At 48.0% G+C, this 24,994-nt stretch overlaps 2 protein-coding genes across 2 annotated transcripts in view; both read right to left on the bottom strand.

Annotated features, from left to right (window-relative positions):
* ivd (isovaleryl-CoA dehydrogenase) overlaps positions 1 to 24,994 on the bottom strand; it is a 104,382-nt gene that overhangs the window by 56,528 nt on the left and 22,860 nt on the right. The gene's annotated exons all lie outside the window — the stretch shown is intronic.
* Positions 18,218 to 24,994, bottom strand: part of jmjd7 (jumonji domain containing 7) — a 35,060-nt gene continuing 28,283 nt past the window's right edge. The window contains exons 6-7 of the mRNA XM_087990121.1: positions 21,102 to 21,261; positions 18,218 to 19,831 (exon numbers count right to left, since the gene is read on the bottom strand). Of these exons, the coding sequence (XP_087846247.1) occupies positions 19,743 to 19,831; positions 21,102 to 21,261 (249 nt within the window). The 3' untranslated portion in view covers positions 18,218 to 19,742. The remainder of the gene's footprint in view (positions 19,832 to 21,101; positions 21,262 to 24,994) is intronic.

Here is a 24,994-nt window from a genome sequence, read left to right as displayed (position 1 = left end):
TCTTTAGGTCTAGGGCAGCCATCTATCTGATGACAAAACCACCACAGATACCATTAGTTTACCAATAAGGATAATTAGCACGCTTCAGATCAGCGTTTCCTCTAAGCTGCGTAGTTGCTCTTATGCTGATTGCTGATGCATTGACTCCCAGTTTCAGAGGTCACTGTCACATATGGACCTTGGAGATCCATAGACTGTAGGAAAACAAATTCAAGGGAGTATTGCTTGGAATCTCTGCGTCGGTGATCTGTCCTGCCAAGAGATGCTAAGGCATGTCTGAGACAATAAATATGGAAACTATTCGGTCTTTTCTTTGGCATATCATACGTGCTGTCCAGGTCACATCACGTAGAGAAGGACACCGAGGACACAGGCTTGTTAGACAAACCTCTAACCTCGTTTCTGCTCCAACTCTGTGCTCACCTTTCCTGGAACTGATTGTTGGAGTTGTGATGAGACTGTGCCTCTGAGATGTATTCTGTTCTGTTTTTCTCGCAGAGGGGTGTTGTTACCCTGGTGCTGTGGTGTCTGCTCCAGGCAAACAGAATAAAGAGCTTTTGGTTCTTTTTAAAAATTAGACAAAAGCATGAGTGGGTGGTGTCAGACTCAAACAGAACCAAGGGACTTGAGGTTTTGCCTTCAGTTTGATTTTGAGTTGGCTGGCTGCTGGAGTTAATAGGCAGAGCTGTCTCTCTGCTGTTAGTGAAGACTTAGACAGAAAGTTTTCTTCTTAGAACTAAAAGCGGCAGCCTGGGTTTTTCAGTATTTCTTTCAGCTGGACTGGAAAAAGACAGCACGTCATTAATGGGGATAAAACTGTTTTACTAAGTTGTCTTGCCAAGGGTGTGTTTATGGGATATTGCCTGTATTCAAACAGTTGGTGATTAGTGGTTAAATCATACATTATCTTGATAAGTATTTCAATAGAGTTAAAGTTACACCAGTACTTCTTTCTTTTGTATTTTAACTGTGTCATAAGAATAAAGTGTGCTTGTTTAAAGCCTAGTGGTGGACCAATTAAATTACATCTGGAACATAGCACCTTACACGTGCCTTTAAATAAACATAAAAGTTAGCATCTAGGCTATCTTCTTACTATATTTTGGGGTATTTGGTCAGGTCCATAACACAGTCCCTCCAATTGGTTTTCTGTCCTGGCCACAGTACTGAAATCTCTCTTGTCTAAGTCAAAAACATCATCCTACACAGCTCTTTTCCATCTCAATCAGTCTGCAGCCTTTGACACAGGACCACACAATCTTCCTCTAAGATCTCGCCACTGTCATTCAGCCAGGGGGACCTGCACTCACCTTGTTCCATTCTTATCCACTCAGTTGGAGCAAAGAGCCACATGCAATGGCTTCTTTTACTGATACTGCACTGCTACCTCTGGTTCCCCCCAACCCCCACCACCCAAAAACGATCAATCCTTGGTCTCCTATTTCTTACCAAAATGTTGCCCCATGGCAACATCATCTGAAAAGACAGCAACAGTTCTCAGAGCTATAATGATGAATCCCAGTTCTATATCATCACCACTTCTATTGACTCTTCCACTATTCTCTCTCAACCGACTACCAATACTGAATGAGCAAGAAATTCATACATCTAAATTTTGGGAAGGTTAAAGACATTATCTTGATTCTCTCCCAACACTTTGATTCCATAATCACTGACCCCAGCTCCATCCCTACTAAGTCATTGTTGCTGAATATGGTGTCATATTATATCACTAATAACCTTCCTACTGACATATTTGTGTTTTAGCGCTAATGCTGTCCGATTTCTCATACCATCACTAGCATTGTGGCTCTTAAGAAGTTGTGCATTTGACTAAATTTTTTAAATGATGACTCCAATTAAGGTAACCTATCCCTAAGTATAGCTAATTGTAGCCCCAAATAATCATGGATCACATCCAGCCTTAGCTTTAAGGATCTTACCCTAGCTCCATCTAGATGCCTAGACATCACAGCACAATACGAAGCTCACTTGCAGATTTCGTATAGAATTGAATAGATTATACACTTTTAAAGGCCAGGCACAGCCATAGAAACCAAAATAAAAACAACTCAAAACAAACGCAGGTCATGCAGCATTCATGGAGAGGTGGAAATCAACATTTCTGGTCCTGAAACTCAAATAAATTGTGAACAGTATTTAAAATGTAACCAAACAAAGGAGACGAATAGAATACAGACACAAAAACAAAACGCCTACGTAGGAAAAGGCTTGCAAATTTGTAAATGAAGTTCTGTGAAGAAAGATGGTTGTGGGTGTTGTGGTATTTCATTACCAAGAACTCTGATAAGGCTACAATTGAGAGTATTCATCTTGTTTTGGTCACTGCACCTCCGAGGGTTACAAAGACATTGAGGGGGTATACAGGCTCCAGGAATGATGGATTTTAGCTGCAAGGTTAGGTTGAAGAAACAAACACTGGGAGAAACTTTCCATACCTGGCAGCAGCTGTGCAGGGACACATTTGTATTACTTCAGAAGAGAATCTTCTCTAGGTTGGAGAAGCTGGACTTGTTTGCTTTTGAGTAAACGAGATTGAGGACAGGTCAGATAGAAGTGTACACACTACGACATGATTGGGCAAAGTAGACAATGAAAACCTGTTCCTGTGAGCTGATGATACAACGCCAAGAGGTCATATTTAAAGCTTCAGGCAAGACATATAGGAAAGATGTAAATGTGTCATATGACAATAAAGCTCATGCAAATTCACTAAAGAGGAACATTTCTCCATGAGAAGTAGAAGTGTGGAGTTTGTACATTCTCCCCATGTCTGCGTGGGTTTCCTCCGGGTGCTCCGGTTTCCTCTCACAATCCAAAGATGTGCAGGTTAGGTGCATTGGTCATGCTGAATTGCCCATAAGCAGGGGTGAATACAGGGAATGGGTCTGGGTGGATTACTCTTCGGAGGGTCGGTATGGGCTTGTTGGGCTGAAGGGCCTGTTTCCATACTGTAGGGAATCTAATCTAATCTCAAGTGACCCATTGTCTGTAAGAGTAGTGTAAGTGGAGATAGTAAGTGATTTCAAAAGAAAATTAGATGTGCCCTTGAGGAAAATAAACTCAAAGTAATGTGGAGATGGAGCAGGGCAATACCAGATTACTCCGTAGAGGTGCAGCATGGACTTGATGGGTTGAATAGCCTCTTTCGGTCTCAAAGTAATACTTATTTCATGACTCTCTGCATTATTCTCCTGGAAAAGTCTGAAGAATGTGCAGGCTGATTAAATGATTGACAGGCCACTAAGTAGATGCTTCTTCCATGGCTGTAACCATCGCTACCATGGCAGATTGGCAGCTAGTCTTATATAATAGAAGGGTTGAATGGGGTCCCACAATACAATAATGGTATGGGGTAGGTGGAGTGGTGCTATCTGCACACCCAGCAGACATCCCACGTGATATTAATTCAGAAGGAGTGTTCTCGTCACCACACTTGAACATTTTAAAAAATATATATTTTATTGAAAAATAGATTTTTTAATATTACAACCAATGCAAAATAATACAAGAACACCAAAAAATGTAAAAAACCCAAACCGCCCTCATGTGCAAATGTATAACTATGTATAGAAAAATTTATATAAAAAACACTCCAACTAACTACTTAAATAATAACCAACAACAAACTAATAAATAGCTCAGCTCAGCTAAACAAAACACTCACTCTTGAATATCAAGAGCATTAGTTTTCACATAGTCATATATTCGCAGTTCCCCCTCTCTGGATGTTGGACTCATAAAGCACAATCATTATATAAAAGTCCTTATTAGTATGGCAGACAAATCTGTGTCCAGGTATTCCAAAAAGGGCTACCATGTCTTATAGTAATTTTCAGTCAAGTGGTGTACAATACTTGTGAGAAAATCCAAGGGGATATGCTCCATAACAATGTTCCACCAACCCGACAGGCCCGGGGGATTTTCGGACACCCAACCTAACAAGATATAATATCTTGTGCAGAAAGTGAGGATGCTGAAAGGTGTTTTCTTATGCGCATCTACAGGGAACACATTGGGCAGGCCAAGAAGAGATCAGTTCCTTCTCCACCCTTACACCTAAAATCCCCTCCATTGCACCCACCACTGTGCTCTAGTATGTTTGAAGCCTGCCACAGAACCAGAGACAATGGGTAAGAGTGCCCATACCAACCTTGCATTTGGGACATGTTGAAGATACCCCTGATTTAAATTTTGAAAAACTATCCAAGCCCAAGTGGAGTCTGTTGAGAATCTTCATCTGTAAAGGTGGGTTCTATTACAAATTGATATCATTCTTGCGTTTTCCCAAATATCTTCCCATGCCTCTGAGGAGACCTCAACGTCTAGCTCTCTCTCCCACACCCTGCAGAGTCGATCAAACTCATCTAAGGGGCCGTTTCCCCCTCCAAATGATGATATAAAGTGCTGACAGAAAGTGTATTCTTAGACCTTAGCACCCTCCTCTCTATGTCGGATTTGTAGTGATCAGTCAAAAGTGTAGTCTTTTTTGGAATAAAATCCCTAACTTGAAAAAAAAAACAAAAGAGGTCCCTGTAAGATAGTTCGTATTTCCATGCTAACTGATCAAAGGACATCATTGTGTCTCCCTCAAATAAATGGCCCATGCAAGACACACACCTAGCTGCCCAATGTTTGAATCTTGAATCCAACATCCCCAGTTGAAAACCCAGCATTACCCACTATAGGCATAAGAGAAGATCTTTTACCAATATTGCCTTCCCTCTGCCGAATTGCCCTTCATGCTTTAACAGTATTGATAACTATTGGGTTATGGCAATATTCCTTAACTGTCCTCATTTTGTCCAAAGACAGCTAGCTGGTAAGGGGGACCTTGCCTGAGAGGTTTTGATATCTAACCATATTGAAAGAGGGTCCCCACAAGCCCAATCACTCACGTAAGATAAAAGTGAGCTTAGTTGATAGTTTTTAATGTCAGGGAGATTCACTCCCCCCAATCTGTGAGGCAATTGCAGTTTAGCTAATTTAATAAGGGGCTGCTTACAATGCCAAATAAAAGAACTGAACCAGTCGTTCAGTCTCCTGAATATTTGCTTATCAAAAATCAAGGAGAGCATCCGCATAGGGTACAACAAACAGGGAAGAAGGGGGAAGCCTTGCTGGCTACCCCTAACCATGAGACTGGAAGAGCCGCCAATCTTTGAAGATCTTGTTTGATTTTGTCGAATAGTTGGGACAAAATTAGTTTTGAACAACTGATCAAGAAGTGGAGTGATGAATACGCCCAAATACACACAACCCCCCTGTGACCACTTAAATGGGAATCGAGATTCGCCCTCAAGACCTAGCACCTTTGTAACACCACCCATAGGCATTGCCTGTGATTTTGCAAAATTAATCTTGTATCCCGAAAAGATGCCAAACGAGCTGATGCATTGTATCAGGCGAGGCATCGAAACTGCTGGATTTGACAGAACAATGAGGACCTCGTCCGCGTACAATGAAATCTTATGTTAATTATGACCCCACTTCTGAAGCCGATATACTGGGATCCCTACGAATGGCCTCCGCCAATGGTTCTATCACCAATGTAAAAAGCAATGGTGAAAGGGGACAGCCCTGCCAGCTGCCCCTAAAAATGTTAAAGTTGCTTGGTGAAGACTGCAGCGAGAGGGTCACTGTGGAGAACCTTTACCCATCTTATAAAGGCTTCACCCAAGTCAAACCGTTCCACAGTATAAAAAAGGTACGGCCACTCAACTCAGTTAAATGCCTTCTCTGCATGAAGAGAAATCACTAATCCCTGTATTGACTATTGTTCACACACTTGAATTACATTGTGCAGCCTCCTAACATTATTGGAGGATCTGCGGCCCTTTATGAAGCCCATCTGGCTCTCTTTAACAACAGAATGTAACACAGTCTCCAGTCTTAACGCAGGAGTCTTAGAGAGGATTTTAAAGCCAACATTTAAGAGCGAAAGAGCCTGTACAATGCACAGTACTCCCTATTTTAAGAATAAGCAAAATATTGGCCTCTCTCAGAGATGGCGGGAGATGATCGTGACTGAATGAGTTATTGAACATGTTGAGTACCAGGCCTGACAATATATTATAAATTCCTTATAGAATTCACTGGGAAGTCCGTCAGGACTGGGTGCCTTTCCACTCTAAAGCTGCTTCACAGCCTCCTGCACCTTTTGCTCTGATAACGGGGCATTGAGAAAAGACTCTTGATTGGGGGTCACACCCACGAGCACCAGATCGTTGAAAAAGGACTCCATCTTGGCTTGCCCCTCCTCACAACCCTCAGCTTGGTATAACTTCGAGTAAAATCTCTGGAATGCCACATTAATCTTTTCAGAATCACATGTTAGGTTCCTTGACCCTTCCCTAATCGACGTAATGGCTTGAGGTGCACTCCTTTTCCTGGTGAGATATGCTAGGCTCTTGCCTGGCCTGTCACCATGCTCATATAACCTTTGTGAAAGTAAGCTCCTTCTTTGCTGTCTGCATGAGCATGGAATTCAATGCAGACCGCAGCGCCGTAATCCTCTGTAGCTTGACCAACAAGGACCTGCCAAAGTAGGCCTTCTCGGCTGCCTTCAACTGTGCTCCGAGAAGATGTTGCTGCTTGCCCTTCTGCCACTTCCTACTGGCAGAGTAGGACATATCTAACTCCTGGCATAGGCTTTGGCAGTTTCCCAAAGGACAGACGGGCTACGAACCAAGCCTGAGTTCACGTTTAGGAACGCCCTAAATTCCCTAGAGAAGTACTCCAAAAACTCCTTAAAGATAAAGGGATCCATTCGCCAGTGCCTTGGGCCCACTGTAATGTCCTTAATCTTAACCAACAGGTACACTGGAGTGTGATCGGAGATGGTAATACAGAGGAACTTCGATTATCCAAATACCAATTATCCGAAAATCGGATCATCTGAAGGAGATCTCGAGGTCCTGATAGAAACATTACATCAAAGACGTGTTTCCAACAGTGATCGTGCCTTTCATTTACAGTGATTAAACAGGCACTGTCTCCAAATGACTGACCTCCCGCCCTCTCTCTCTCTCTCTCTCCCCACAATTTACCTGGAGTTCTACAGAGGGGTGTACCCTAAACCCCCTTCCCCAGATAATCTCTCCAACAATGTCCTGTACAAGGCAGAGGTGGAGCCTCTCAAAAGTTTGCAGTATAAAGTTGTGTGTGTGGCTGTGTCTGTGCGCTATTTGGACACTTATCCCACAAAGGCAGCAGCAGCAGCAACAGTCTTGTTGTTGGTGTACAGTCTGGCTGCCCCGGAGAGGAGGACGGGGTTGGGGGCAGGGGGGCGGTGTTGGACAGGGTTGGGGGGCGGGGGGTGGTGTTGGACGGGGTTGGGGGATGGTGTTGGATGGGGTTTGGTGGCAGGGGCAGTGTAGGACCAGGTTTGGGGGCAGGGGACGGTGTTGGATGGGGTTTAGGGACGGGGTTTGGAGGTGGGGGCGGTGTTGGATGGGGTTGGGGGCGTGGAGGGTGGTGTTGGACTGGGTTGGGGCAGGGTGATGGTGTTGGACGGGGTTGGGGTGGGGTGACGGTGTTGGGGGCTGGGGGTGGTGTTGGACGGGGTTGGGGCGGGGTGACGGTGTTGGACGGGGTTGGGGGCGGGGGGTGGTGTTGGACGGGGTTGGGGGCGGGGGGTGGTGTTGGACGGGGTTGGGGCGGGGTGACGGTGTTGGACGGGGTTGGGGGGGTGGTGTTAGACGGGGTTGAGGGGGGGCGGTGTTGGTCTGGGTTGGGGCGGGGTGACGGTGTTGCACGGTGTTGGGGCGGGGTGACGGTGTTGGATGGGATTGAGGACGCGGGACAGTGTTGGACGGGGTTGGGGGGGGAGACGGTGTTGGACGGGGTTGGGGGCGGGGACGGGTTGGGGGGGGCAGTGTTGGACGGGGGCAGTGTTGGAAGGGTTGGGGGCGAGGGGACAGGGTTGGGGGGAGGGGGGTGGAGTTGGACGAGGGTGGGGACACGGTGTTGGACGTGATTGGGGGACGGGGACAGTGTTGGACGGGGTTGGGGGCGGGGACGGGGTTGGGGGGGCAGTTTTGGACGGGGTTGGGGACGGGGGCAATGTTGGAAGTGTTGGGGGTTGGGGGGACGGTGTTGGACGGGGTTGGGGGCAGTGTTGGGGGAGCGGGGGATGGGGTTAAACGGGGTTGGGGGAGCGGGGAGCGGTGTTGGACAGGGTTGGGGGAGGGGAATGGTGTTGCACGGGGTTGGGCCGGGGGGCGGTGTTGGACGGGGTTGGGAGGCAGGGGACGGTGTTGGACGGGGTTGGGGGTGGGGGGACGGTGTTGGACGGGGTTGGGGGTGGGGGGACGGTGTTGGACGGGGTTGGGGGACGGTGTTGGACGGGGTTGGGGGTGGGGGGACGGTGTTGGACGGGGTTGGGGGTGGGGGGACGGTGTTGGACGGGGTTGGGGGTGGGGGGACGGTGTTGGACGGGGTTGGGGGTGGGGGGACGGTGTTAGACGGTTGTTGGGGGGAGGGGGACGGGTTGGGGGACAGGGGGACGGTGTTGGGGGACAGGGGGCAGTGTTTAATGGGGTTAGGGGGTTTGGGACGGTGTTGGACGGGGTTAGGGGGTTGGGGACGGTGTTGGACGGGGTTGGGGGGAGGGGGACGGTGTTGGACGGGGTTGGGGGTGGGGACACGGTGTTGGACGGGGTTGGGGAGCGGGGGCCGGTGTTGGACGGGGTTGGGGAGCGGGGGCCGGTGTTGGACGGGGTTGGAGAGCGGGGGACCGTGTTGGACGGGGTTGGGGAGCGGGGGACGGTGTTGGACGGGGTTGGGGAGCGGGGGACGGTGTTGGACGGGGTTGGGGAGCGGGGGACGGTGTTGGACGGGGTTGGGGAGCGGGGGACGGTGTTGGACGGGGTTGGGGAGCGGGGGACGGTGTTGGACGGGGTTGGGGAGCGGGGGACGGTGTTGGACGGGGTTGGGGAGCGGGGAACGGTGTTGGACGGGGTTGGGGAGCGGGGAACGGTGTTGGACGGGGTTGGGGAGCGGGGGACGGTGTTGGACGGGGTTGGGGAGCGGGGGACGGTGTTGGACGGGGTTGGAGGACGGGGGACGGTGTTGGACGGGGTTGGAGGACGGGGGACGGTGTTGGACGGGGTTGGGGAGCGGGGGACGGTGTTGGACGGGGTTGGAGGACGGGGGACGGTGTTGGACGGGGTTGGAGGACGGGGGACGGTGTTGGACGGGGTTGGGGAGCGGGGGACGGTGTTGGACGGGGTTGGGGAGCGGGGGACGGTGTTGGACGGGGTTGGGGAGCGCGGGACGGTGTTGGACGGGGTTGGGGAGCGGGGGCCGGTGTTGGACGGGGTTGGGGAGCGGGGGACGGTGTTGGACGGGGTTGGGGAGCGGGGGACGGTGTTGGACGGGGTTGGGGAGCGGGGGACGGTGTTGGACGGGGTTGGGGAGCGGGGGACGGGGTTGGGGAGCGGGGGACAGTGTTGGACGGGGTTGGAGGACGGGGGACGGTGTTGGACGGGGTTGGGGAGCGAGGGACAGTGTTGGACGGGGTTGGAGGACGGGGGACGGTGTTGGACGGGGTTGGAGGACGGGGGACAGTGTTGGACGGGGTTGGGGAGCGGGGGACAGTGTTGGACGGGGTTGGAGGACGGGGGACGGTGTTGGGGTTGGAGGACGGGGGACGGTGTTGGACGGGGTTGGAGGACGGGGGACGGTGTTGGGGCGCAGGGGGCAGTGTTGGACGGGGTTGGGGGCGGGGGGGCGGTGTTGGATGGGATTGGGGTGGGGTGTCGGTGTTGAACGGGGGGGGGGGCGGTGTCAGACCGGGTTGGGGTGCGGGGGGCGGTGTTGGACAGGGATGGGGGGGCGGTGTTGGACAGGGATGGGGGGGCGGTGTTGAACGGAGGGGGCCGTGTCAGACCGGGTTGGGGGAGGGGCGGTGTCGGACTGGGTTGGGGGGTGGGGGGTGGTGTTGGATGGGGTTGGATGGGGTTTGGTGGCAGGGGCAGTGTAGGACCAGGTTTGGGGGCAGGGGACGGTGTTGGATGGGGTTTAGGGACGGGGTTTGGAGGTGGGGGCGGTGTTGGATGGGGTTGGGGGCGCGGAGGGTGGTGTTGGACTGGGTTGGGGCAGGGTGATGGTGTTGGACGGGGTTGGGGCGGGGTGACGGTGTTGGGGGCTGGGGGTGGTGTTGGACGGTGTTGGGGCGGGGGGTGGGTGTTGGTCTGGGTTGGGGCGGGGTGACGGTGTTGCACGGTGTTGGGGCGGGGTTGGGGGCGGGGGGCGGGGTGACGGTGTTAGACCGGGTTGGGGGGAGGGGGACGGGGTTGGGGGACGGTGTTGGGGGACAGGGGGCAGTGTTTAATAGGGTTGGGGGGAGGGGACGGTGTTGGACGGGGTTAGGGGGCTGGGGGTGGTATTGGACGGGGTTGGGGGCGGGGGACAGTGTTGGACGGGGTTGGGGAAGGGGGACGAGGTTGGGAGACAGGGGGATGGTGTTGGACGGGGATGGGGCGCAGGGGGCGGTGTTGGACGGGGATGGGGCGCAGGGGGCAGTGCTGGACGGGGTTGGGGGGAGGGGGACGGTGTTGGACGGGGTTGGGGGTGGGGACACGGTGTTGGACGGGATTGGGGGACGGGGGACAGTGTTGGACGGGGTTGGGGGCGGGGAGACGGTGTTGGACGTGGTTGGGGGCAGGGACGGGGTTGGGGGGGCAGTGTTGGATGGGGTTGGGGGCGAGGAGACGGTGTTGGACGTGGTTGGGGGCAGTGACGGGGTTGGGGGGGCAGTGTTGGACGGGGTTGGGGACGGGGGGGCGGTGTTGGACGGGGTTGGGGGCGGGGACGGGGCTGGGGGGGCAGTGTTGGACGGGATTGGGGACGGGGGACGGTGTTGGACGGGATTGGGGACGGGGGACGGTGTTGGACGGGGTTGGGGACGGGGGACGGTGTTGGACGGGGTTGGGGCGGGGAGACGGTGTTGGACGGGGTTGGGGGCGGGGACGGGGGCAGTGTTGGACGGGGTTGGGGACGGGGAGACGGTGTTGGGGACGGGGATGGGGGGGCAGTGTTGGACGGGGTTGGGGACGGGGGACGGTGGACGGGGTTGGGGACGGGGGGCAGTGTTGGAAGGGTTGGGGGCGAGGGGACAGGGTTGGGGGAGGGGGACGGGGTTGGGAGAGGGGGGTGGAGTTGGACGGGGGTGGGGACACGGTGTTGGACGTGATTGGGGGACGGGGGACAGTGTTGGACGGGGTTGGGGGCGGAGAGACGGTGTTGGACGGGGTTGGGGGCGGGGACGGGGTTGGGGGGCAGTGTTGGACGGGGTTGGGGACGGGGCAGTGTTGGAAGGGTTGGGGGCGGGGGTACAGAGTTGGGGGCGGGGTACGGTGTTGGACAGGGTTGGGGGGGCGGTGTTGGACGGGGTTGGGGGCGGTGTTGGGTGAGCGGGGGATGGTGTTAAACGGGGTTGGGGGAGCGGGGAGCGGTGTTGGACAGGGTTGGGAGGGGGACGGGCTTGGGCCGGGGGCGGTGTTGGACGGGGTTGGGGGTGGGGGGGGGGCGGTGTTGGGGCGGAGTGACGGTGTTAGACGGGGTTGGGGGGAGGGGGACGGGTTGGGGGACAGGGGGACGGTGCTGGGGCACAGGGGGCAGTGTTTAATGGGAATGGGGTTGGGGGAGGGGATGGTGTTGGACGGGGTTAGGGGGTTGGGGGTGGTGTTGGACGGGGTTGGGGAGCGGGGGACAGTGTTGGACGGGGTTGGGAAACGGGATGGTGTTGGACGGGGTTGGGGCGGGCGGGTTGCAGTGTTGGACGGGACTGGGGGCCGGGGGGCAGTGTTCGGGCGGGCGGGGTGCGGTGTTGGACGGGATTGGGGCGGGGGCTGTGTTGGACGGGGTTGGGGGCGGGGGGGCGGTGTTGGGCAGGGTTGGGGGCTGGGGGCGGTATTGGACAGGGTTGGGGGCGGGGTACGGGATGGGGGAGGGCAACGGTGTTGGACGGGGTTGGGGGCGGGAGATGGTGTTGGGACTAGTTTGGGACGGGATGGGGGGGTTGGGTGGGGTTGTGGGACAGGGTTGGGGGGGTGTTGAAGGATTTGGGGCGGTGTTGGACAGCATTGGGAGGCGGTGTTGTACGGGGTTGAGGAAGGGGCAGGGGGTAGTGTTGCAGGCAGGGGTCTCGCGCGCTGTGATGCTGCTGTCTCCTGAACGGGAGCAGACTGTAAAAACTCCGAGCACCAGAGGAAAGGCATTTAATCAATTAACCGAATAATCGATAAACCAAACGAAATAGTGCCCACCCATCACGTTCAGATAATCGAGGTTCCACCGTATTACCAATCGTACAAGATGCCACCAAGTCCAGGGTTGCCACGGGGGTCAGAAAAATATCAATCCTGGTGTGACATCTGTGTGGATTGGAAAAAAACATAGGGTAGAGATGCCTCCAGACATCCACCAACCCTAACTCCCCACACAGATACACTGATTGTTTAGTTTGTACAGAGGCTATCGGGGGCTCTTTGGGCCATTTGTCTACTGTGGGATCAATGAGACAACTAAATTCTCCCCCTATAATGATATGCTGGGACTTGAGACTGATCAATTTAGAGAACGCATATACCAGAAATTTGAGGGAATGGGCTGGAGGGCAATAAACATTTAAAACAGCATATTTTTCCCCGTTTATCAGGACTTTGAGAATTACAAACCTCCCACGTGTGTCTTTAACACACTCTAGTAACTTAAATGGGAGATACCTGCTAACCAATGTAGCCACTCCCCTACTTCTGGTATTAAAAGATGAAAAGTAAACTCGATCAAAGCCATTCTGCTGTAGTTTCAAATGCTCTCTATTATCCAGTGTGTCTCCTGCAACAAATCAATATCCACCTTTTCTAAGACTCAAAAGTACCTTCTTCCTTTTAACTGGTGAGTGACTCCCCTTGATGTTCCAGATACACCATTTAATCAAGTCATTAGCCATAACGTTCTGCAGTAACATTTAGATTCCAGCGAAGAGGAACTCGAATTACAAATCATCAAGCCTTAGTGTCGCAAGATCCATTGAACGTAAAAACTACATAAACTAAAACCACTACAATTAACAAATCTACAAAGCTATCAAAGATTATATACATCAAAAACCAAAAAAAACCCAACATATAAAGTGCCAACGGCGCAGAATAGGGGAACTCACCCCCTACCCAAAGGGGGCAACTACACATCCCAAAGCCCAACTTCCCATCCCACTGCCAATACTGAATATTTAAATACCTGAACCGAGCATAAACTGCCTGTAAGTAGGCATCTAGCCATCCCAACCATTTTCCCTCATCCTAGCTAGAGCCCCATCGCAAACACAAGCAGAAAATAAAGAAAATACGCCATGGAATAGCAATGTGAATAAAGAAATTTTGAAACAAAAAAGGGTAGGTACCCCAATCATCCTTTAGTCTAATTTAATTTAGAAATTGAAAGTAGACATCTCAACAACTGCCAAACAAAGCTGAGACCAGATTATCACCAATTTTTTACAAAGTAAAAGAAAGCCCCAACCAGACTCCCTCTTTTTTTAAAGCAAAGAGATATACCCAAACAACACTATTATTTGTACATACTAAATTGTTCAGATGAAGTTAATTTGTCCACAAGTCTCTTGCCTTCTCCGATGTGTCAAAGAGATATACAGATCCATCTAAGGTGATCTGAAGCATCGGCAGGCACCTCAGAGAGTTGCTGGATCCCAAGCTCCCTCAGTCTTCTCTTGACGCCATCTTAGGATTTTCTTTTCTGGATCACTGCCGCTGAAAAGTCCTGGAAGAACATGATCTTAGAGCCCTCGTAAACTAGGACCTTCAGGTCCTTCCCCTGGATTCTGGAAGCTTCCACGAGTCTCTCCTTATCTCTTTCACGATGAAACCACACCAAGATAACACGAGGATGTTGATCCAGACCTGACCTGGTTGGCCCGGCTGATCTTCAAGCCTCTCCTTCCAGCCTCCAAGTTAAGGAATTTCAGCAACGAGTCCTCAATAAATTTCGCCAGCCACTCACCTTCCTTACCCTCTGACAGTTCAACAGTCTGAATATTTTTTCTCCTGCCCCTGTTCTTGAGGTCATTAACTTGGTCAAGCATCTCCAGGGCTTGGATCCTATCCTTGGAGGAACCGGTATCAGCTTCCACCACTGTGATTCTGTGCTCTACCTCATCCGTCCTTTTCTCCAGCACTCCCAGCTGCTGTTCATGCTTCTGCAGCATGATAGAGATCGGGGCCAACTTCTCCTCTATCTACTTACCCAACATCTTGTGAGCTCCTTCACCAGGGCCTGGTAGGAAATTAAGTCTGAGGACGCTCCTCCCTTCTTTGGCATCTCTTGTCAGCGAAAACCAAGGTAAGTTGATTTTTTTAACAGTTTCCTGGGACTCCATGACCTTTCCAGAGTCCCAGGATATCGCGGTGGTCCAGGCAGGGCGGGTTAAAAGTTTGTCCTGCTTGCACTGCAGTGCAGAGCTCTGCAACTTGATCTTCCTAGACCTTTGACTCAGAGCCAGGAATTCTTCCAAAGATGTTTCTTCATTTGTTTGTTGATGTCATCTTGTCAGAAGGTCATTATGTGGAGGAGTCGGTGTCGGACTGAGGTGGACAAAGTTAAAAATCATACAACACTAGGTTATAGTCCAACAGGTTTATTTGGAAGCACTAGCTTTCAGAGTGCTGCTCCTTCATCAGGTAGTTGTGGAGAAGAAGTTCATTAGACGCAGAATTTAGAGCAAAAGATTACAGTGTCATGCAACTGAAATGATATATTGAACAAACCTGGATTGTTGTTAAGTTGTTCATCTTTTAGAATGGGTTGCTGGTTTCGGTTCAGTAATATCCCAGAACTTCTTTTAAGTCACCTTCTTGAGATAAGTTTTATAACAAAAAGTCACATCTTGGCTCAGACAATGCATTAAAGGTGTGAGGTCAGAGTCTGACCCAGATCGGCTACAGAGATAAAGTTGGTTTTTAAAATAATTTTACTGACAGGGTTAAGATGTACAAAGATAAAACGTGATTTTTCACATTTAGACATTTGTTTGTTTCTGTCAATACATATTGCCTTGCTGCACATGAACTGACACTGAGCTGTTCGCGTTGAGATATCATGGTAAGTCCTATAAGATGACTAAATGCTTACATCATTCTCTGCCTGGATGGCAGCTACTAACCCACTAAAAGACCTTCAATTTTACACTCCTCCTCATCTTTGAAGCTACTGTTTCAACAATTTTCATTTATAAATAACTTCTAAGGAAGTCAGACTTCCTAAACTATTACAGGAGCAATAAAAGCTACACTTTGGCACTAAGCTGCATAGGAAGATATTAGGGCAAGTAGCTAAAAGTTTGGTGGAAAAGATTGATTATAAAGATTGCCTTAAAGAAGGAGACAAGAGAGTGGCATCATCAAAATCATGAATAGTTAAAAGTAATGTACCCTTGTCATTTGGAATCAAGTTGGTGAGTTGCTCAAGTTATGAATAAGTGCAGAAGAAGGGATAAAGTGAACATTAGTGAAGGAAAGAGACTAAAACATTGTTGCCATCAGATTGGTAAGGAGCTACTTCTCAAATCACAGAATCCTATTGCACTAGCCAAATATTTTTGTCTTTGAAAAGGAGACAAAAATTCCTGCCCTAAGTTAAACAGTTAACATTTAGCAGTTAGTGGCTGGCATTAACAATTGTACAATTGGCTTCAGTGACTCAATATTGCTCTGTCTGGTCTCCAGGGTTTAAACCTGCCACACATTAACCTGAAGAAGGGCTTATGCCCGAAACGTCAATTCTCCTGCTCCTTTGATGCTGCCTGACCTGCTGCGCTTTTCCAGCAACACATTTTTCGGCTCTGATCTCCAGCATCTGCAGTCCTCACTTTCTCCTAAAATATTAATCCTGTCATACTTATTATCATCTTCACTGTCAACGGGGGGTGGTACCAGGGGACTGGAGAGTGGCGAATGTTGTGCCCCTGTTCAAAAAAGGGAATAGGGATAACCCCGGGAATTACAGGCCAGCTAGTCTTACTTCGGTGGTAGGTAAAGTAATGGAAAGGGTACTGAGGGATAGGATTTATGAGTATCTGGAAAGACACTGCTTGATTAGGGACAGCCAGCACGGATTTGTGAAGGGTCGGTCTTGCCTTACAAGTCTGATTGAATTCTGTGAGGAGGTGACCAAGCATGTGGATGTAGTATACATGGATTTTAGTAAGGCATTTGATAAAGTTCCCCATGGTAGGCTTATGCGGAAAGTCAGGAGGCATGGGATAGAGGGAAATTTGGCCAAGTGGATAGAAAACTGGCTAACCGGTCGAAGGCAGAGAGTGGTGGTAGATGGTAAATATTCAGCCTGAAGCCCAGTTACAAGCGGAGTTCCGCAGGGATCAGTTCTGGGTCCTCTGCTGTTTGTAATTTTTATTAATGACTTGGATGAGGGAGTCGAAGGGTGGGTCAGTAAATTTGCAGATGATACGAAGATTGGTGGAGTTGTGGATAGTGAGGAGGGCTCTTGTCGGCTGCAAAGGGACTTGGATATGATGCAGAGCTGGGCTGAGGAGTGGCAGATGGAGTTCAACCCTGCCAAGTGTGAGGTTGTCCATGTTGGAAAGACAAATAAGAATGCGGAATACAGGGTTAATGGTAGGGTTCTTAGTGTGGTGGAGGAACAGAGGGATCTTGGGGTCTATGTTTATAGGTCTTTGAAAGTTGCCACTCAGGTGGATAGAGCTTGTAAGAAGGCCTATGGTGTATTAGCATTCATTAGCAGAGGGATTGAATTCAAGAGTCGTGAAGTGATGTTGCAACTGTACAGGACTTTGGTTAGGCCACATTTGGAGTACTGTGTGCAGTTCTGGTCGCCTCACTTCAGGAAAGATGTGGAAGCTTTGGAGAGGGTGCAGAGAAGATTTACCAGGATGTTGCCTGGAATGGAGAATAGGTCGTACGAGGATAGGTTGAGAGTGCTAGGCCTTTTCTCATTGGAACAGCGAAGGATGAGGGGTGACTTGATAGAGGTGTATAAAATGATCAGAGGAATAGATAGAGTAAACAGTCAGAAACTTTTTCCCCGGGTACAACAGAGTGTTACAAGGGGACATAAATTTAGGGTGAAGGGTGGAAGGTATAGGGGAGATGTCAGGGGTGGGTTCTTTACCCAGAGAGTGGTGGGGGCATGGAATGCGCTACCTGTGGGAGTGGTAGAGTCAGAATCTTTGGTGACCTTTAAGCGGCAATTGGATAGGTACATGGATGGGTGCTTAAGCTAGGACAAATGTTCGGCACAACATCGTGGGCCGAAGGGCCTGTTCTGTACTGTATTGTTCTATGTTCTAGAACACCAATAGCAGTGTGCTAATTCCTCATTTTTAGTATCAATGATGTTGAAAAGATTTATCATCATTTTTTTTTCCAATGAGGCAAACCAATCTGAAGCATTTTTGGATTACCCTGTCCAATGCATTGAATTACATCTCTATATTTTTAGTGAAGGATTTGGTCTTTTCAAAGCACATGATGGAAGCAAGTCATTAGATAATCATTGCTGTGTTGAGTTGATGGGGAAATGTCATGCAAAGGATCATGGGTTTACACCTTATCTTGTAGGTTCCCTACCATCTGACAGTGACAATGTTTTAGTCTCTTTCCTTCTCTATGGGTCACTTTATCCTTTCTTCTGCATTTTTCCTTCATAACTTGAACAATTCGCCCATTGATTCCAAAAAATGCCAGGGTGCATTACTTTTGTCCCTGATTTTGATTATTCCACCCTCGTCTCCTTCTTTAACGCACTCTTTATAATCAAGCTTTTAGATACTTGCCCTAATATCTTATGCAGCTTAGTGCCAAAGAGTATCTGTTAATGCTCTTATAACAGTTTAGAAAGTCTGACTTCCTTTGTTATATACAAATGAAAATTGTTGAAACAGTAGCTTCAAAGATCAGGAGGAGTGTAAAATTGAGGAGCTGATTCTGAAGGTGACTTAGTGGGTTAGTAGCTGACGTCAAGGTGGAGAATGACTTTAGCATTTAGTGATCTAATAGGACTTATCATGACAAACAGCTCAGTGTCAGTTCATGTGCAGCAAAACATGTATATTACCTACAAGTTGGAAACTTGATCATTGCTTAATGTTTCAGGATTGAAAATCCTCCTGAAATTTCCTCTCCCGTTGGAACAGTTTTAGCGGCTGGATTCCAGTAATGATACCATATGGCATATTGACCAGAATCCATCAATGCTACCTGCACTACAGTGCTGAGAAACACCAGACATTTAAGTGGCAAGCTGCAGTTTGGAAGGTGATTTCTGGTTGTGTAAAATGCTATTAACAATGGTCAAAGGAATGTGGAACACACACCATAAATAATAGAAAACATATTCACATTTTATTAGACAATGAAGACATGATTTATGTTGGGAAACAGGAACATCCAGTTTATTCCAAAATACCAATTCAAATTGTGTTTATCAGCCTCACAGTGGAGTGATGGATCAGTGTTCTCCATTCTTTATGCTCGGTTTGTTACAATTAATGAGGTAGAGTAAACCCTTTTGCCTGTGCTCCTAACCACTATAAACACTAGTAATTACACAGCTTGGACCTTGTGTTCCTGAGCTGCTGGTTACTGGCACCTTGTGCTGAAAGGTGCACAAACAACCGACATGGGAGGCAGATGTAGCCTGAACGGTCATGCAGGTAGGATGCCAATAATTATCAGTTAACTAGTCCAACTGTTTTATTAAAACCATAATTTTGTATTTTTTTTATGAGTTTTGAATGGCAATGGCCAGACCAGCTTTGTTGTCCATACCTATTTGCCCTCTAGAAGGCAGTAGTGAGCCACTTTCTTGAATCACTGCAGAGCACCTAGTGGAGGTACACCCACAACACTGTCGTGAAGGGAGTTCCAAGATGTTGTCCCAGTGACAGTGATCGAGTTCTAAGGCAGGATGACGTTTGGCTTGAAGGAAAACTCTGAACACAGTGGTGTTCCTATACATCATATAGCTGGTATGGGCAGGCTTGGAAGATGCTGTCGAAGGATGGTTGGTGAGTTGCTATTAAGGATTATGCTTCAAGAAACTACTGAAGAAATATTCCAAATTACCACTTCACTAGCCTACCTCCTGATGAACTTGGTTAGTAATCCAGAATGACATAAAGTGCCTTGAAATGTCCAAATGCACAATCTTCAAAGCCACGCCATAGATCTCCATTTGGGAAGCTGTAGATTTGAGTTCATTCAATGCCACTGTATTTATTCATTCCAGCTTCGGAAACATATAAATACATGGTGTGGTCTAAAAGAAGCTCTGAAGAAGGGTGACTAGGGTGCGCAGCGTTAACACTGATTTCTCTCCACAGATGCCACCAGAGATTTTCCAGCAGTTTCTGTTTTTGTCTGGTCTAGAAACATTGATTCTGATTTACAAGCATGTTATTAATTATGAAGTGATTAAAAGTGAATTCCACATGTATGGCAATGATTTCCTCTTGGTAAATGGCACTATCTCACCAAAACTAACGTGTATTATTTACAGTGGCCACACTAATCAGGTATGTGGTAAAAAGACCAGTTTGTCCGTGAATAGCATTTTTGATGCAGTTTACACAGTCTTTACTGAATTTATACGGTGGTGTTCAGAAAATCTGGATCCAGATTTATCTCTTCCTGACATCCCGGACGGCCTGGCTGGATACATCACACTGCATTCATCGTTTTAACTAGGGAGTCTAAGAACTGGAAGTAATTGTACTTGATGTCGTAGTCCATGTCATACCAGAAATTTACTGCAACACAAAAATTAAATCAAATTCTATACTGTGCTGATGCTAGCATTTTCTTTCAGATCAAAAAGCTGTATTTCCTCTCAATTCTGTTTTAAAAAAAAACTCTATTTTTCTGTTCTGCCTTCCTATTATTCCTGATGAAGGGCTTTTGCCCGAAACGTCGATTTTGCCTGTCCTCGGATGCTGCCTGAATTGCTGTGCTCTTCCAGCACCACTAATCCAGAATGAAAGTGCAGTCTCAGTCCATTCTTACTGAGACTCTAAGTGAGACAGGAAATCTCACCTGGAGAAGCAGCCCCTTAATATGAGAGACTGTGTACCAGATTACCAAGCCATTCGCCTCAACATCTACTCTGTCAAGCCTTCATACATGTATAATACACCAATCATATTCTTCTAAACTGTAGGTAATAAGGACGTTTACACAATATCTCCTCATAGGACAATATCCCAGGGATCAGTCGAATGAACCTTTGTTAGACCTCTTCTAGTGCAAGTACACTTTTCCTTTGATATGGAGATTAATTTCTTTATTTATTCATTGTACATCCCTAATTGCCCTCAAGAATGTTGCAGTGAGTCACCTTTTGCTTAATCATGTACTGATTTTCTCCTTAACATCATTGTGGGTCTATTGACCCCTAATAGTTTGCAGGATTTCAAGGAGACAGCTCACCCCTTCTTAAGGGCAACTAGGGGTGTGCAATGAATGCTGGCCCAGTCAACAATGCCCGCATCCCATGAATGAAGATTAAAAATGGAAAGTGCCCTGTTACCACATCCCTAACAATTGACTCCAGCATTTCAGCTACTATTGATGTCAGGCTAACTGGCCTAAGGTTCCCTGTTTTCCCTCTAACTCTTTCCAATCTTTGGGAATCTAAGGAATTGCTGAAAATTAAAACCAATGTATCTATTATTTATACATACACCTCTTTTAAAACCCTTGGATGCAAGTGCCACAATGCATATGCCACTGAGTCCCATCAAGTTCCCTATAACTTTTGTACTCATTCTCACTCGACTTTGGTTCCCCATTATTCCTAGCATGCTTTGAGTGTTCTGCCATAAAGACAGATCATGTGTTTACTTCATGACTCTGCCATTTTCTTTTTCTTACCTGTCTCTGCCCCCAGGTGGATCTAGTTTGCTTTCACTAATCAGAACATTTCTGCTATGCAGCACCCTATGTAGTGTTCATTAACTCACGATGGGTCAATGTCTGATGTCTATCTTTCACCCTCTGTGACAAGTCCCATTGATACTGTACCTGCTATGCAGCCATGTGACTGCTGGACATGATGGAACCATAGAGAAGGCAGGTACAGCATTTCACCTGCTCTCACTGTGCAGTGGAGAGGCCTTGCATGAGAATATTCAGGATAATGACTGAGATCAGGATTCAAGGGGTCAAGAGGAATCCAGGGCACCTGATTTTGGGGAGAGGGGAAGTAGTCATTAGTTACATAAAAACAGAGTAGGTGCCAATTAAATTAAGCCAGACTACCACTTGAGGAACAATTGTATTTGCCTTATTGTCTCTCCAACTGCACCACACAACAAATGACAGATTTGTTATGATGCAAGTAAACATGGTATTTATTATGCAAATCAAAATCAGTCTTAAAATGCAGAATCAGGTCATCTCTTCCCTGCTAGTGTTGATTGAGCGAGGATATCAGACCATTTCCATTTATATAATGGGACCTTTAATGCTCACCAGAATAGGTAAATAAGGCATCAGTTTAAAATATCAATTGATGTATAGCACTCGGACAATGCAACAGTTTCTCATTAATGCATTGGAATGTCAGCATAAAGTATTTGTTAGAGAGGAACCCAGGCCTCAGAAATGTTACAGTTAAGCTCAAATATCAGGCATTCACATTGGAGACTCTTGATTTAAATTCCTGCAAATTCCAGTTGTTGTGTACAGCTCCGTATTGGCTTGCTAGGTAAGAGGGTCATAGGTTTGATTCCTAATCGTGCTGATCTCACGAGGCCTTTGCACCCATGGAGGGGTGAAAAGTGAAGCAGAGTTCCCACACTCAGTGGTCATTCAGTTATCTCCTCTGGAGAAGGACATCAGGTGAGGGAAGGGTTCAGTCAGATATGCTGACTGAACCCTTGTGAGGCTTTCTATGGGGAATAAACCAGCAAGAGTTGGTGCCATCAAGCTCGGAACGATACAAAATGAGGGGCCAATATGAGGGGAAAGCACAAAGGAATGGTTTACAATGAAATATCATTCTTTGGAGAGGTTTCTGATGTTGCACACAATAGACTATTGAATCAGTCAACAACTGACTACAGGCACAGCACTTAACAGTAAAAAAAATTGAAGATGAACAGGAAGTGGTATTTCCATTGAAGTTCTAAACAGGCAGTAAACAGAAAGGAGTTTGTCCTGTTATGATCTAACTGAATGGGTGTGAATGAGGAGATGCTCACCATCCAAGTCTTCTCCTTTATCTACCACCTGGATACACCGTGGTGTTTCATTTTACCACTGGATGGTGAAGGCTCCAGTGGAGAACTTTCTATGCAGGAGTCTCCCACTTTCTATTGGTGGCCTGGGTTGGAGGGTGCTGAACGCACCAATCCAGTGCAGGTATAGACTGAGGTGGCTCATGGACTGTTTATTTTGTGAAGTTGTGCAGTCCACGAACCTAGTGTCTGTTGGTTGTGAGAGACTGCACCCCTTATGGATGTCAGAGGATCCCCTCGTGGGCTTGCTCCTGGGTCTGGTCCAAGTAGCCATCAACAAGTTCAGGCAGGAGGGCATGGAGAGGTTCATAGTTCCTGTCTGCCTGCCCCTCTTCCACAGCTACATTAGTACTAGGATGTCAACTAACATCCTCAAAGGCTTTAGACAGAAGAGGGAACTGCAGGGTAGGGGGTGGTTGTTGTGCTTAATTTCCCTCTCCAACTCCATTTTAATTTAATCCCCTTCCCCATATGACATAATTATATGAAAAGCAAGTCACCTCCTTCCAACTCATTTGATTCGGCCCCCTCCTCTTCACCTTTGATGATCTGCATTGCCCTTAACAGACTTTGCACGTAAATTATTCAACTGGAAACAGCAGCAATTTATTGGTGGTGGTGAATAGATGGAAAAATTCCCACAGGTGATTTGGTAATGAGGGAAAAAAACATGTTCAGTTGTGTGCAAGAGCGCTTATGGATTTTTTAAAAAAAATCACAGGATGGAGGGATTATTTTATGAGCAAAGGCTAAACAAGTTGGGATTGTACTCACTGTAGTTTAGATTACCGGGAGATGATCTCATTGAAACATACAGGATTCTTAAGGGGCTTGACAGGGTAAATGCTGAGAGGATGTTTCCCCACACGGGCAGTCTAGGATCAGAGGACATAGTCCCACAATCAAAGGGTGCCAATTTAAGACTGAGATGAGGGGGGGATCCAAGATGGCGGCGACCCAGCAAGTCTGAGTCTATAGTGCTCCTCCCAAGACTTGGGTAAAGTGGGTCACCCACCCCCACCACACTCACCAAATCATTTATAATAGCTGTTTAATTTAATTAGTTGCTTAGTATTACATTTAAACAATCTAATATTTAGTAAAAATGACCAAAGGGAAGGGACCCCGCAGCTCTCAGCAAGCAGGAACCCCTCCCCCACCCTCTCCAGCTGCAGCTGAGGCGTCCACAGCCGCCCCGGGGGACTTACCTACAGTGACAAGCCTTGCAGAAATGACCTCCAAACAGGATGCGAAGATCAACACTTTTATCGAAGAATCCCGAAATCGATGGGACTCACTCTCGGCCGCGCTGCAAAAGCACGACCGAGACATCCAGGAAATCGAGCGCCGAGTTGGAGGGGCGGAGTTAAAGGCCGCGACCTTCGAAACTACAGCGCAATCGGCCGTGGATCAGGTCCGGACTCTCGAACAGCGAGTCTGACCTTAGAGAATCGTATTGATGACCTCGATGATCGAGGTCGTCGAAAAAATATTCGTTTGCTGGGCCTTCCCAAACGGGAAGAGGAAGGCCAGCTTACAGCATTCCTCGAGCAGTGGCTGCCACAGCTTTTAAATCTGGAGGCTGGATCAGGCCAGGTAAGGGTGGAATGGGCCTACCGGTTCGCAATACGCGGGCCCGGCTCGAACCAGCGCCGACGCCCGGTCATGTTCCGGCTGCAGAGCTATAGGAAGAGGCAGATACTCCTAGAAGCTTCTAGAAATCTTGGAAAAGATCCCCAAGCTATGATCTATAAAGGATCCAAAATCATGTTATTCCAGGACTTTTCCACAGCTCTGGTCAAAAAGAGGAAGGCATTCGACGAGGCGAAGAAGCGTTTAAGGGACTTAAATATTCAGTACTCCTTACGCTACCCAGCGACGCTACGCTTTAACCATGAAGGATCCGTGTATAACTTCGGATCGCCAGAAAAGGCTAAGGAATTCTTGGACTCTCTTAGATAAATTGTAAGAGATAATGGATGTTGGTTTGCCTTTCCCCCCGCTTTGGTTTATATCCCCCCCCTTTTTTTTCTTACCTTACTGTTTAATACTATCATGGGGGGTGGGGAGAGGGATTTGATTTTCTCCCCCCCCCTTGGGGTTGTTTTCTTTTATTATTTTATGTATATATGTGGGTATGTATGTATATGTGTGTATATATATATTTTTTGTATGTATGTATGTGTATGTATGTGTGTGTATATATAAGCCGGGGGGTTTGGTTAGTGTTGGTGGGGGGAGGTGGTTACCTTATTCTATTTTACCTCTGTCTTTAGGAGCGGGGTTGTTTTTCCCTTATTATTTTGTATTATTATATTTAATTATTATTTGTTGAGGTTGTAATTTTATAGTTATATGTTTATATATGGTATTAACGTTACCAAATATATCCAGGTGTTGGTATGGGGGGGGGTAGGGTGCTCACTGTTAACTCTAGCTTTGTATTATATCTGAATTCTCCTCATTTTATTGAGGAGCGCCTGGGTCAAGTGTGGGGCATTGGTTGGGAGAGGATATGATGGACTTTTGGAAAGGAAGTGACACATCCTGGGAACAAGGAGGAAAATCTCCACTTAGATACGTTTTATTTTTTTTTATTATTTAGACATAGTTTTTTATTATACTGTTGTGAGTGTATTAGAGAGCCTGTACTTTTGTAAATTTTACATGTTCTAT

Source organism: Chiloscyllium plagiosum, unplaced genomic scaffold (assembly GCF_037043375.1).
Source record: "Chiloscyllium plagiosum isolate Xiang-an unplaced genomic scaffold, Cpla_swu_hap1 HiC_scaffold_8, whole genome shotgun sequence".
Taxonomy (NCBI): Eukaryota; Metazoa; Chordata; class Chondrichthyes; order Orectolobiformes; family Hemiscylliidae; genus Chiloscyllium; species Chiloscyllium plagiosum.
This window is presented reverse-complemented; position numbering and strand designations above follow the sequence as displayed.